The sequence below is a fragment of the Hypomesus transpacificus genome, chromosome 20 (assembly GCF_021917145.1).
Source record: "Hypomesus transpacificus isolate Combined female chromosome 20, fHypTra1, whole genome shotgun sequence".
Lineage (NCBI taxonomy): Eukaryota > Metazoa > Chordata > Actinopteri > Osmeriformes > Osmeridae > Hypomesus > Hypomesus transpacificus.
The window spans coordinates 4,770,118-4,780,922 of NC_061079.1; the positions used below are offsets into that span (position 1 = coordinate 4,770,118).

The window sequence follows — 10,805 nt, forward strand, 5'->3', positions numbered from 1 at the left end:
TGTAGCATGTTCATTGTTCAGCAAATGTTAAAAATACAAGATGGCATGCAAATCTTATATGTATGTTATCGTGAAAAAGTAGTCAACGATGTATGTACCCCCTAATATAGCCCTACAGACTAGCTGTGAAATCCAGTGTCTGACCTTGTCCTTTCTGGTGATTGGTTGCATAGTGTGCTGCTATAAACTGTCAAACTAGACAAGAAGAGGAATCCCTTTGTGTCACCAATGATTGACAGCTTTAAAGAGCCCCTAGGCAAAGATATAACACTGGACTCTAGACCGGACCTGGGCATTCTGAAATCATCTGAAACTATCCGTGTTTTGACCCGCTGCCGTTGGTCTGTTCCTCTGCATCTGCCAGGCTGGGGGTCGTACGTCACCGTAGTGATGTTGAACAGCTGACTAAGTGCTTCACTGTCCTGAGCTAAACTTAGCTTTGACAATACCAGCTACCAGCACACTGGCATGCTCCCCATGTTACAATGAAGCACAGGGTAAATGGTGTAGAGTTACTGCAGATGGCTGTACTATGTGAGCTGCACCGTCCATACGAGGTAAGTGTGTCATGACAAACATGTAGTTGGGTTGGTAAGCTGGACTTTTGAATGTGTATAACAAACTGCTATTATTGTTACTTATGTTTTTCCCATGCGGTACTCTGTATACCCATGTTTAGAATCAAATTAGAGAACTAAAAAGAAGAATACTAAGACTGAGAATACTAAATCTATTCTTTCAACAACTACACTACCGGTCAAAAGTTTAAGAACACCCAGATATTTCCAGTTTTCGTCAAAATGTAAGTAGTAAAAAATGTAAGGCAAATAACAAAGAAAGGCAGACCATTATCACTCTTTAGAGTGTAGTTCTGCCCTTCGTACAAATGGCAAAGAAAACCAAGACATCCAATGAGTGCTGTTATCTCCACCACCTAAAGACAGATGGCAAATGGAGAAAACTCTTGATAGGAGTAGTTCTGGCAGACCCAAATTAGATTCGAAAGACAAGTGTCCTGAGAGTCAACAGCTTATATATGAGTCAGCTCGTAGGACGACAGTTTCAAGCACAGTTCAACATGGGTGAAGTAAACTCAGTTTTAATTGTGACGAGAAGACTTGGAGCTGCAGGTTTGAGGGGCTGTAACAAAGCCATGGCTAAATAGGAAAAAGAGGCTTTCCTGGGCCACAAAGCACTGCTAGAGGACTACTGAAAAGGACCAATGACCGTCAAACTTCCTTCCTAAATTTACTCTTGGCTGAAACCGTTTTGATAGTAGGAACTCAACATTTGCTTACTGTCCACTCTCTACTAACACTTATACAGTACTTCATGTGTCATAGATTTGATAGAATCTGGAGATCTTTAAACAGTCACTTTGCTCAACATCACCTTGGCATTACTCTATCACCATGGGCAACGTTAACTCCGCCCTCACTGCTGGTAAGACACACTGCCATTCTGTGCATTCCTCCAACATGTTCCGTAAACACATGAAACCATTCGAACGCTTCATAGATCCTTTACAAATGTTTCCAGGTGCATTACACATTGTCATTGTGTTGCTTATCTTCCGTTTCACAGACATTGAAGATTTCGATTCAATTGTGTCTGTGTCGGAGAGACTGAATGAGCTGGCCACCCATGTGGCAGATGAGAGACTACAGGCACAGCTTTTGTCTCTGGAAAGTATTATTTTATGGTGGTCTTCTACATGTGTTCATGTTGTAGACATTTTAACACTATTGTACACATAAAACACTGAATACCACATTCAAATTGATCTATCACAGGACTTAATGCAAAGACTATGTTGGTCGTGCTAGTCCCTGGTGTAGATTATTAGCTTGTCAGTACAATGCAGAATGTTGGTAGTTTTTATTAGTGCTTGAACAGTACAAGCACTCACTTGTCACATTTGTCCAACGCTTCTGAGCTGTAACAATGGCAAAAGCATTTTTTTTTGTGGATCCTGGTGTAAAAAAGCATTATACAGCTATTTATGTATTTTACAACTGAAATGAAATACTTCCCTGGGTTGGAATCGAGGCATCATTTCACAACATTATGAATACACACAATACAGAACGGAAGAAACGTATGAGAATATTGAGGGACAGTAGAGAATATTTAGTTTGTTTACCTTTTTCATGATTAGACATGAAAAAAAGCACGATTTCCTGTATCAAAACAACAAAACAACACCCTGTTCAAACTAAATCTAACGCTATACCATTTAGATTTATAGTTGTATCTTTTGTTTGTGTCTCTCCCTCATCAGGCTTCTCTCCCTGACCTACAAGTGACCCAAACACGAAAGCATGAAGACCAAGGCAGTGACAAGAGAAAGGAGGTGCTTGTCACTATGAAATCGCTTAACAACCACTCAGTGTCAGCTGAAAAAACACCCTTTTGCAACCCAATGTCCTTGGACACAGTATGTGGTTGTCCATTTATCCTAAACCAGATAATGGTCTAGTGAGTCGACACTCTCTGGAACTTTTATGGGGGCTTGTCTTCCGAGAATATCGGAGGCGGGGTCCATTTACAGTACTTTACTGGTGTGCTGTTGTTTGTACAGTTGCTTCAGAGGGCAGGACGTTTTCTTCACAAGTCTGTTCTTTTGGAATGTTTTCCGAAGGCCACTGACAATCTGGAAACCTCCCCTTCGAAGCTCCAATTATCCTCCACTTCCATCACATCTCACATTGGATCCAGTGCCAGAACTCCCCAACCCTTTTCCTCTCTGCTACCAGGGGCTCTGGCAGCTGTCCTGCCCACCGCTCTTCCCTCTCCCCTGACCTCTGACCCTGGGCTGAGAAGCCATCCTGCTGGCCAGCTTCCAGCCACTCTAGAAGAGCTGAGGACAGAGCTATGGGACTTGAGGGAGGACATGGAACTCATGAAGAGCCAACATAAGTATGACCCTTCTGTCACTGCGACTAGGTTGACCGGTCAAGCCGATGGCTTCGCTCTACATTTCAGTTATGTTCTACGTGTGACGATACACTGGGATTATGTGCTGTAACATGAATGCAATCTTGTGTTTTAGCAAAGAAATTAAACTGCTGATGAATGAGCTGGATGAAGAGAAGAAAATCCGCTTGTCATTACAGGTACAGTGCATATTAATAGGTGAACTTTTAAAGAGACAAGTCATAATACGGATAAGTACATGACTTCATTCGTAGAAGTACAACATCTGTAGTGCAGAAAAGTGGTGAATGGATTTTACGGTATTTGTGTGGTTGTTTTCCCTCAGGTGGAGGTGCAACGGATGAAGAAGAAAATGTCCAAATGAAATATGCACAGAGTTCATGGGTACAGTCACAAAACAGCAATCTGTTTTTCTTTCTCAGGAAAGCCCCTATATGAAACTTAGTCATTAACAAGTATTATGGTCTATTTTGAGTACATATAATATTTGAGATTTACATTATCAGCCAATTGTATATGATGTTTATTTTTTATTGCAGATATTACTTTTTTTTAAATGAAAGACTGTAAAGCGTTTTGTGGTTTTATTCAAGAGTTCTATTGGAATGTTGTGTTTACTGGTCAATCCAACATCCAAAACCTCTATTGAGTAATTCATGCATGTACAATCGTTTGTGTACTTATAAAGATTTCAATAAATTATCTGAATTTCTTATTGCATTGTTATGGTTACTTATTGGAGCGTACATGGGAAATAAAGAACTAAATATACTCAGAAAGTGGAAGGCTGAGTTTAAGTAGAGTTATCCTGATAGAGAGAGCTCTGCTGGTAGTCACAGTGTTTAAAACAAAAAGTTATCAGTTGTGAGTTCAAAAATTCAAATGACAACCACAACCCTAGATCTGTACAGTAAAAAGCAATAGCTCTGTTAGTTACTTCTAGAAGCACACATTTTTGACTGTAATAACTATAATCTTGCACGTGACAACACATCCAATAATATAAATTCCAATTATTTTATCTATCATATTCAAGAACAAGAATATGATGAAATAACACAAATACATGAAAAAAAAGTATTTTACAAGAGCTGAAAACGAACTTAGTGCATTTGATAAGCTTTTAGGTCCGATGGAACCTTACTGAAATACAAATTAAATTCCTTTTTTCTTGTCTATGTACACGTGATACTCCATGATAACGGAGAAAATGCCTCTTTGCTTTGGGATGCTTTGCTTTTCTGAACTGAACGAATCAGTTGCAAATATAAGCAACCTGCGTGTCGTGGATTTCTATTGAAAGATGCCTACTCTAGACCGGGTAATTAGAAGTTGGAGTCCTCACAGGGTATGGGTCTGAAGGTCACCTCCATGTTCTCCTTCAGGACAAGGTCATAACGACAAAGAGGCCTGTGTGGAAAATCAGACAGTCAGAACCAAACCAGTACTACAGAAGTGAGGGTGGGAATGAGGTTATGAGCATTTATGTCCCCCCACCTTTCAAGCCAACCTATGTCAACCATACTATTGGTGCAAATTTCGGATTATTTTACTGACTGTGATCTTTGACTCTCGTTTAGTAAAATGGAAGATTTTTTTTTCAAGAAATGTTGTTCTTTTTTTGTTGGGGAGGGTGTTGGGGGGGGGGGGGGGGGGGGGTTAACATTTAATATAAAATCCCCCAAATACATCCACTTTTGCAAACATTTATCTATTTTAATGCATCTAAGACAGCCAAGATAAATGATAGTATATATCAGTATAAAAATGAACGAAAGACTTGATTGATAAACAGGATGTGATGATCGGACCTGTCTTTACGCTCCAGGTCTGTTAGGCAGATGCGAAGCACGCGTAGTTTACGCTTGGGCTTGAACACGTTCCGGGTGGACATCTTGACAGAGATCTTCTGGATGTTCTCGAGGTTCTCATCGAACTGGGCCAATAGTTGAGTGGTGGTGTACTTCTCAAACTTTGAAGCTTTACTAACGAGACATGAGTAAAGGGAGAGAACAAGGAATTTATCTTGTTTTGATATCACATTTTTTGCTCTGGGAATTACAGCTCAAAATCTAGATCTCTCAAACTCACTGGTTGATTGTTGCCTTTGCTTCTTTGCGGTCACTGTGTATTTTGATGGTCAAAAAGCACCAATGCGTTTCCTCGTTCCATGTCACAATTTCTACCTTGTAGCTCATCTCTGAGAGGAGGATGATGAAGAGTACGGAGAGAGAGAGAGAGAGAGAGAGAGAGAGAGAGAGAGAGAGAGAGAGAGAGAGAGAGAGAGAGAGAGAGAGAGAGAGAGAGAGAGAGAGAGAGAGAGAGAGAGAGAGAGAGAGAGAGAGAGAGAGAGAGAGAGAGAGAGAGAGAGAGAGAAAGAGAGAGAGAAAGAGAGCACATTTAAACGAGGAAAATCAAACTATCAAGGAGTGTGATAGTAGCAATAAATTAATGAGTGAGTTTTTTTTCTTACGGCAAAATGGGGACTCTTCATTGGTGGTAAAAAAAAACTTGGATTGGGGTAGATTTACCAGAGCAGCTTTCCATTTAATGACGTCATAACCTGAAACAACCATGTCCTCTTTCAATAACACACACACTTCATTCAGAAATGTTCTGCGTTTCCGTGTTCACATAAAGACATGAGGAGGTCTGAGACCGTATCACAAGCCTGCTCCAACATCTCAACACTAATTCTAATCGGGATTACGGTCCCCTGTTACTGAGAAACAATCACTTCATATGGGAGTGTACAAGAAACGATCAGTCTATTACGGAGGAGGCTCCTACCAAACATTGGGCATCCGGACGTATTGAACTGTTGACAATCCATACAGTGCCCGTCCTGGAATTCTGTGTAGGAGGTGCAAGGGAAAGCTCTGATGGGGCAGGTCCGTTTCAGGGACTCCAGATAAAGAAACACGGATCTCTGGTGGTCGCACTTGAAATAGGATCCCCCTTGGGCACAGCAGAGACGACCGTTGACAGTGTGTCGTCTTGAAGAGCACATCGTTACGTTGTTATGATAGCTATAGTGGCTAAAGCTTAGACAAAGCCCTTTGCTGCTCAGTGTCAACAGTCATGTTTGTCTTAGTAAGGTTGATCTCCCTTTCATTGTCAGTCCAAATGTATCTTAGCTATGAAGTAACCACAGTAACGGGTATAAATACAACTATATTATGATGGGATGCATCTCAATGCTCTCATGTGACTCACCGGAAAAGATGGTCTTTGGGCAGCCAGGCTGGTCTGCTCCCCCATTAGGATAAAAGTCAATATGACCCAAAGGTTTCCTAAAACCCAAGGCTGTGGATGCAGAAACACATGCAGGTAAACACAGACTCAAAACAGAACATGAAACACATGTTGTGGCCAAAAACTGCACGAGACTACCACCACTGAACTGGTTGAAATGACCTCACTGACTAAGAAGTGAAGGGTTACCTCAGGTTCCTTATGTCAGTGCTAGTTCACCTGAGGTAACCCTTCGGTTCTTAGTCAGTGAGGTCATCTCAGGATGATTCGGACAGTTCAGTGCTAGTTCACGTCAGGACAATCAACCAGTTCAGTGGTGACAGTCTCATACAGTTTTCAGCCACGACAACAACAGTGGGATTATATCAGTGACAGTCTAAACGTGCGTGCTAACCGTCCATATCCGTGTGTAGGACGTCTACAAACTGGGCATCGGTCGGGTCCAAACGGTCTTTGGGGTCAGTGGCGGTAAACTGAGGCCCAGCTGGGTCCAGTGCTGTTAATGTAAAACATAATGTCAACGTGACTGTGTTCGGTTTGTCAAGTTGGAAGGAAGAAACAGAGAGAGATGACAAACGTCACCTGTGATTCTCCCGATCTTGCCATTGAAGTTAGCTCCGACAAAGCCCGACATATGGGCTCCAAGGCTGACGCCAACCATGTGGATGGTGCTTAAAGAGGCCCCGTGGTTCTGCAATGACAAACGTGAAATCCCTTTCATACGCCAGAACATTTGACACAACTGTACCATAGACAGAGATGCATGGTACAAAACACCAGAGGAAGAAAAGCATTCGGACCAACAGATATCTTATTCTCATCAACGCCACGAGAAGAACTCCCTCTCCATCGTAATATTACCTGCATGTTACGGATGAATCCAGTGATGTTGTCTGCGGCACCTCGGGTATTTTCCACAGCCTTAAAGTAGTTGAAAGTCGCCGCTCCAGAGTTCCAATCCACCACCAGAACGTTCATGTCTGCTGTGGATAGAAGCTGCTGTGTGATGTTAGACAGCCAGACTGGCGGGGAACCGGACGGCCGGAAGCCATGGATGACCAGGGTGGTGGGTCTGCTGAGGTTGAAGTGAGGCTGGGCAGACAGGTTGTGGTGGGACAGCTGCTGACCACAGGTGGAATTCTCCCGGGTGTACAGCAGCAGTCGAACTTCCAGGGTTGTTCCGATGAACGCGTGATGGAGGTCCAGGTCGGTGAACTCATCGCATCCTCTGGCTTTGGATCGAGGGACAAAACGAGAGAGCGAAGTAATGGAGTGGGTGTGAGAAAGTCACGGGAAGAGTCAGAGAGTCAGATGACTGAGCGGTTAGAGAATCGGGCTATTAATCTGAAGGTTGCCGGTTCAATTCCTGGCCGTGCTAAATGATGTGTCCTTGGGTAAGGCACTTCACCCCTACTTGGCTCGGGGGGAATGTCCCTGTACTTACTGTAAGTCGCTCTGGATAAGAGCGCCTGCTAAATGACTAAATGCAAAAGGAAGATAATGTAAAGGATGATCAAAATACATTGGAGGGGCAGATATGCCCTTTGACACATTCCTCTTTGTACTCTTAAATGTCCTATGAATTTCATCAAGTTGTGCCATTCAGAGGCAAAATGATCCAATTGACTATACTTAAAAAACTGAACTCTTCTTGAACTCAATAGTTCCAAGTCATTCCATTGACTTTCAAGACATGTGAATGTTGTGTCCACTTACTCAGTTAACATACTGGCCATATTCATATTCTGTGTGGCTTGTGTTACATTAAGTCATTTAGCAGACAATTTTATCCAGAGCCACTTACAGTAAGTACAGGGACATTCTCCCCTTGGACACAACGTCATGGCCCCGGCCGGCAATCGAACTGGCAACCTTCAGATTACTAGCCCGACGCCCTAACTGCTCAGCCATCTGACTATGACCTGACCTGACTTGTGTTGAGGTTTTTGCCTTCTGCTTTTGCTTTGGGTTCATCTATACAGAAACGCTTTCAAAGAACTGTCCCTCTTGTTCATTTGAATATGACAAAATGCTAACCTGGCAAAGCTCAGGGGTCACCATTCCCCTTGGGTTCACCTCCTGTGGTCACCCTGCCGCACTGACTTATCATCCTATTTTCAATTCTCAATACAAAGGATGAATGGCTATAGCTATGGGAATATTATAGACAGCTCACTTTAAGTAAGCAACTTTTAATCGAACCACAGTATGACTAAACAAGATACATGTGCGTGAGAGCACGGAAGGTAAACACAATACCTTTGCATATTTGAATAGTTCCAAGCAACGGCAGCACCAGAAACCACCAAAGGAGCATCTTTTCAACCTGCACAGTTGGGAAAGAGATGGAAAATGTGTGATTGTGTGTTTTGAAAACTTTTCATTTGTCCTCTGTAGTTAACCGATCCGTGTCTGTCCCACTGATAGAAAATGGGGTCAGACTACACCAATATGAAACCAAAACCTTGTTTCCAACAGGAATGCCACATTATCATAAGAGTCAGATGGCCGAGCGGTCAGGGAATCGGGCTAGTAATAAGAAGGTTGCCGGTTTGATTCCCGACCATGCAATATTATGTTGTGTCCTTGGGCAAGGCATTTCACCCTACTTGCCTCGGGGGGAATGTCCCTGTACCTACTGGATAAGAGCGGTACATTTTCTGACCATAGCCACGAGGGGATATTACAATTAACACTGCCAAGAGTTGAATATGTAGTTCGTTTATTTACCCTTGTGGTGTTGCTCCTACAATATGACCACAGCACATTGCTCTCACTTGATACTGAAACCAGTTCAACTACAATTTTAAGTCTGATGTATTTCCTGTGTAGTGCTGGATATTGAGTCCATGCACAACTAGAGATCATTTACATTTGTTGTGTTGAATGCAGTCAGTAACCACAAAATCAACTTTCAGCAAATTTCTGCTAAGTTAAAACTTGCACAATCAACACCAAACAAGTTAATTGCCCTTTTTGCCTGAACGCTACCATTGAAATACAGGAGTTGCTTCCTGTTAAGGTGTTGACCTTCTGAAAGGGTCTTCAGGATAAGCTGAAACTAGAGTCCTGTGTGCTACTGAAGAAGGATGAAGTCTGAGCACTTTTTGTAGTTTTATTGTTTCTTTTCACATTAAAACGTTTTTATTGTATTTATTTGATGTTGTTTCTTGGAATGTTGTGTTCGCTTCATGCCTCTACGGTTGTTTTATTTCATGTAGTGCTCACCGGTCATCTTATCCTGTCCAAATAACAGATAAATGTTCAAACTGGCGCATTAGTGACCCCCTGTATGTCACTGGGAAGGGCACTCACCAGACGAGGCCACCGCGTGTTTGATTCTGGCTTGGGCCATTTCTGCATGTCTTCCTCCCTCTCTCCCACACATTTCCTGTCCATCCCTAACTGGCTCTGTCGAATAGTCGTAAAAAGGCCAAAAATATATGTATTTTTATTTTGATTGGGCCTGGTGTCTACTTGCCCTACTCATAGAGTAGGTCTGCTGTACTGACACTTCCAGTATTACCAGTTGGTGAAGTCACCAGGAAAGCGGTTTCATTTAGTATTTCAAGAACTAAATTCTAGGACTTTATTATTGAGGATGTAAATATCACTAACAAACCCATCTCTTTGGAAATACATTCAAATGCACACTTTCCAATGTCATTTTATGTGATTAACCCCCGACTGAAAGACATACACAACTTGCTCAGAGAGGCCTCCGCACTTTCAATACTTAGTAACAATGATACTGAAACTGAATTCCACTGTGTTTGGTGCATCGTTAAGAGATAACAGGAGAGGAGAGAGAAGGGGGGTGAAAGGAGAAAGAAAAATAGAAGAAAAAGGGAGGGAGTTTCTGAAGGGAAGAACAGGTTTGAGACAAATCACCTCAGTGAGGTTAAGGTCATTTCATTTACATAACAAACAAACTGTAGCTACAGACTGGTATCTACTACGTCAATTAGCCATAATATACAAACCTCCAGCCCAAATCAGTACTGATTGTATCACTACAATTCATACACTGACACAATGAACTTTAGCATGTGAAAGGGAGTTAAAAGGCAAGTCTTACCCCAGTTGTGGGAGCACCAGTTCCCTGTCTCAGTGTGTCAGAGGTCTGGAGCTCTAGTCATAGTTTGGGAAACTAAACACGCCTCTGTGTTTCACTGTAAAAACAATCTCCTTGGTATGCAGCCTACTTGGTTCATACCAGGAAGTGTGTAGTAGTAAGTACTCCTCCTCTCCACCTACTCTCACAGGCCAGACCGCACCCACCTGCTGCAGGGCAGACAGGTGACAAATTCCTCTTGCGCTCGTTGGTCGATGTTTAACGTCTCTTATGTCTGATATCGAATGTTTTAGAGCACTGTAACCAAACACTCGCTTCGCACAGCACATACTTAACAACGTGGAAACGAGATTGTCACAACATTTGATGTTGCATTAGAAAGAGATTGTGTTGTTCAGTGGTAGAGCATTTGACAGAAGATCATAGTCCCATCCCCATGAGTCCATGAGGATTTATAGAAGGTATAGCGACACCTACTGTCCCAACTGAGGTACTACCGGCACTTCACTCTAAGTAGGCAGAACAAGCTTTGGTACAG

The 10,805-nt window shown here is 42.4% G+C and overlaps 2 protein-coding genes across 10 annotated transcripts; one reads left to right on the forward strand and one right to left on the reverse strand.

The window, feature by feature from the left end:
• Nucleotides 1-276: 276 nt before the first annotated feature.
• si:dkey-71d15.2 (SH3 domain-containing kinase-binding protein 1) lies at nt 277-3,641 on the forward strand. Of its 8 annotated transcripts, XM_047042916.1 has the most exons (7): nt 279-557; nt 1,344-1,443; nt 1,585-1,685; nt 2,282-2,353; nt 2,642-2,919; nt 3,053-3,116; nt 3,263-3,641. In XM_047042916.1, exons 2-7 carry the CDS (start codon nt 1,413-1,415, stop codon nt 3,299-3,301), a joined length of 585 nt encoding a protein of 194 aa, XP_046898872.1. In that variant the 5' UTR covers nt 279-557; nt 1,344-1,412; the 3' UTR covers nt 3,302-3,641. The 8 variants fall into 8 exon arrangements, with proteins under 8 accessions (XP_046898865.1, XP_046898867.1, XP_046898866.1 ...); XM_047042913.1 differs by having other exon boundaries at nt 278-557; nt 1,327-1,443; nt 3,053-3,405; XM_047042914.1 differs by having other exon boundaries at nt 278-557; nt 3,053-3,405.
• Nucleotides 3,507-10,437, reverse strand: lipia (lipase, member Ia). 2 transcript variants are annotated; one of them, XM_047042906.1, is made up of 12 exons: nt 10,271-10,416; nt 9,508-9,603; nt 8,452-8,518; nt 7,054-7,424; nt 6,775-6,883; nt 6,587-6,688; nt 6,154-6,243; nt 5,728-5,895; nt 5,411-5,500; nt 5,029-5,137; nt 4,749-4,922; nt 3,507-4,347 (listed from the first exon to the last, which is right to left on the reverse strand). In XM_047042906.1, the coding sequence occupies exons 2-12, from the start codon at nt 9,589-9,591 to the stop codon at nt 4,263-4,265; spliced, it is 1,449 nt and encodes a 482-aa protein (XP_046898862.1). In that variant the 5' UTR covers nt 9,592-9,603; nt 10,271-10,416; the 3' UTR covers nt 3,507-4,262. The 2 variants fall into 2 exon arrangements, with proteins under 2 accessions (XP_046898862.1, XP_046898864.1); XM_047042908.1 differs by lacking the exon at nt 9,508-9,603 and having other exon boundaries at nt 10,271-10,437.
• Nucleotides 10,438-10,805: the final 368 nt, after the last annotated feature.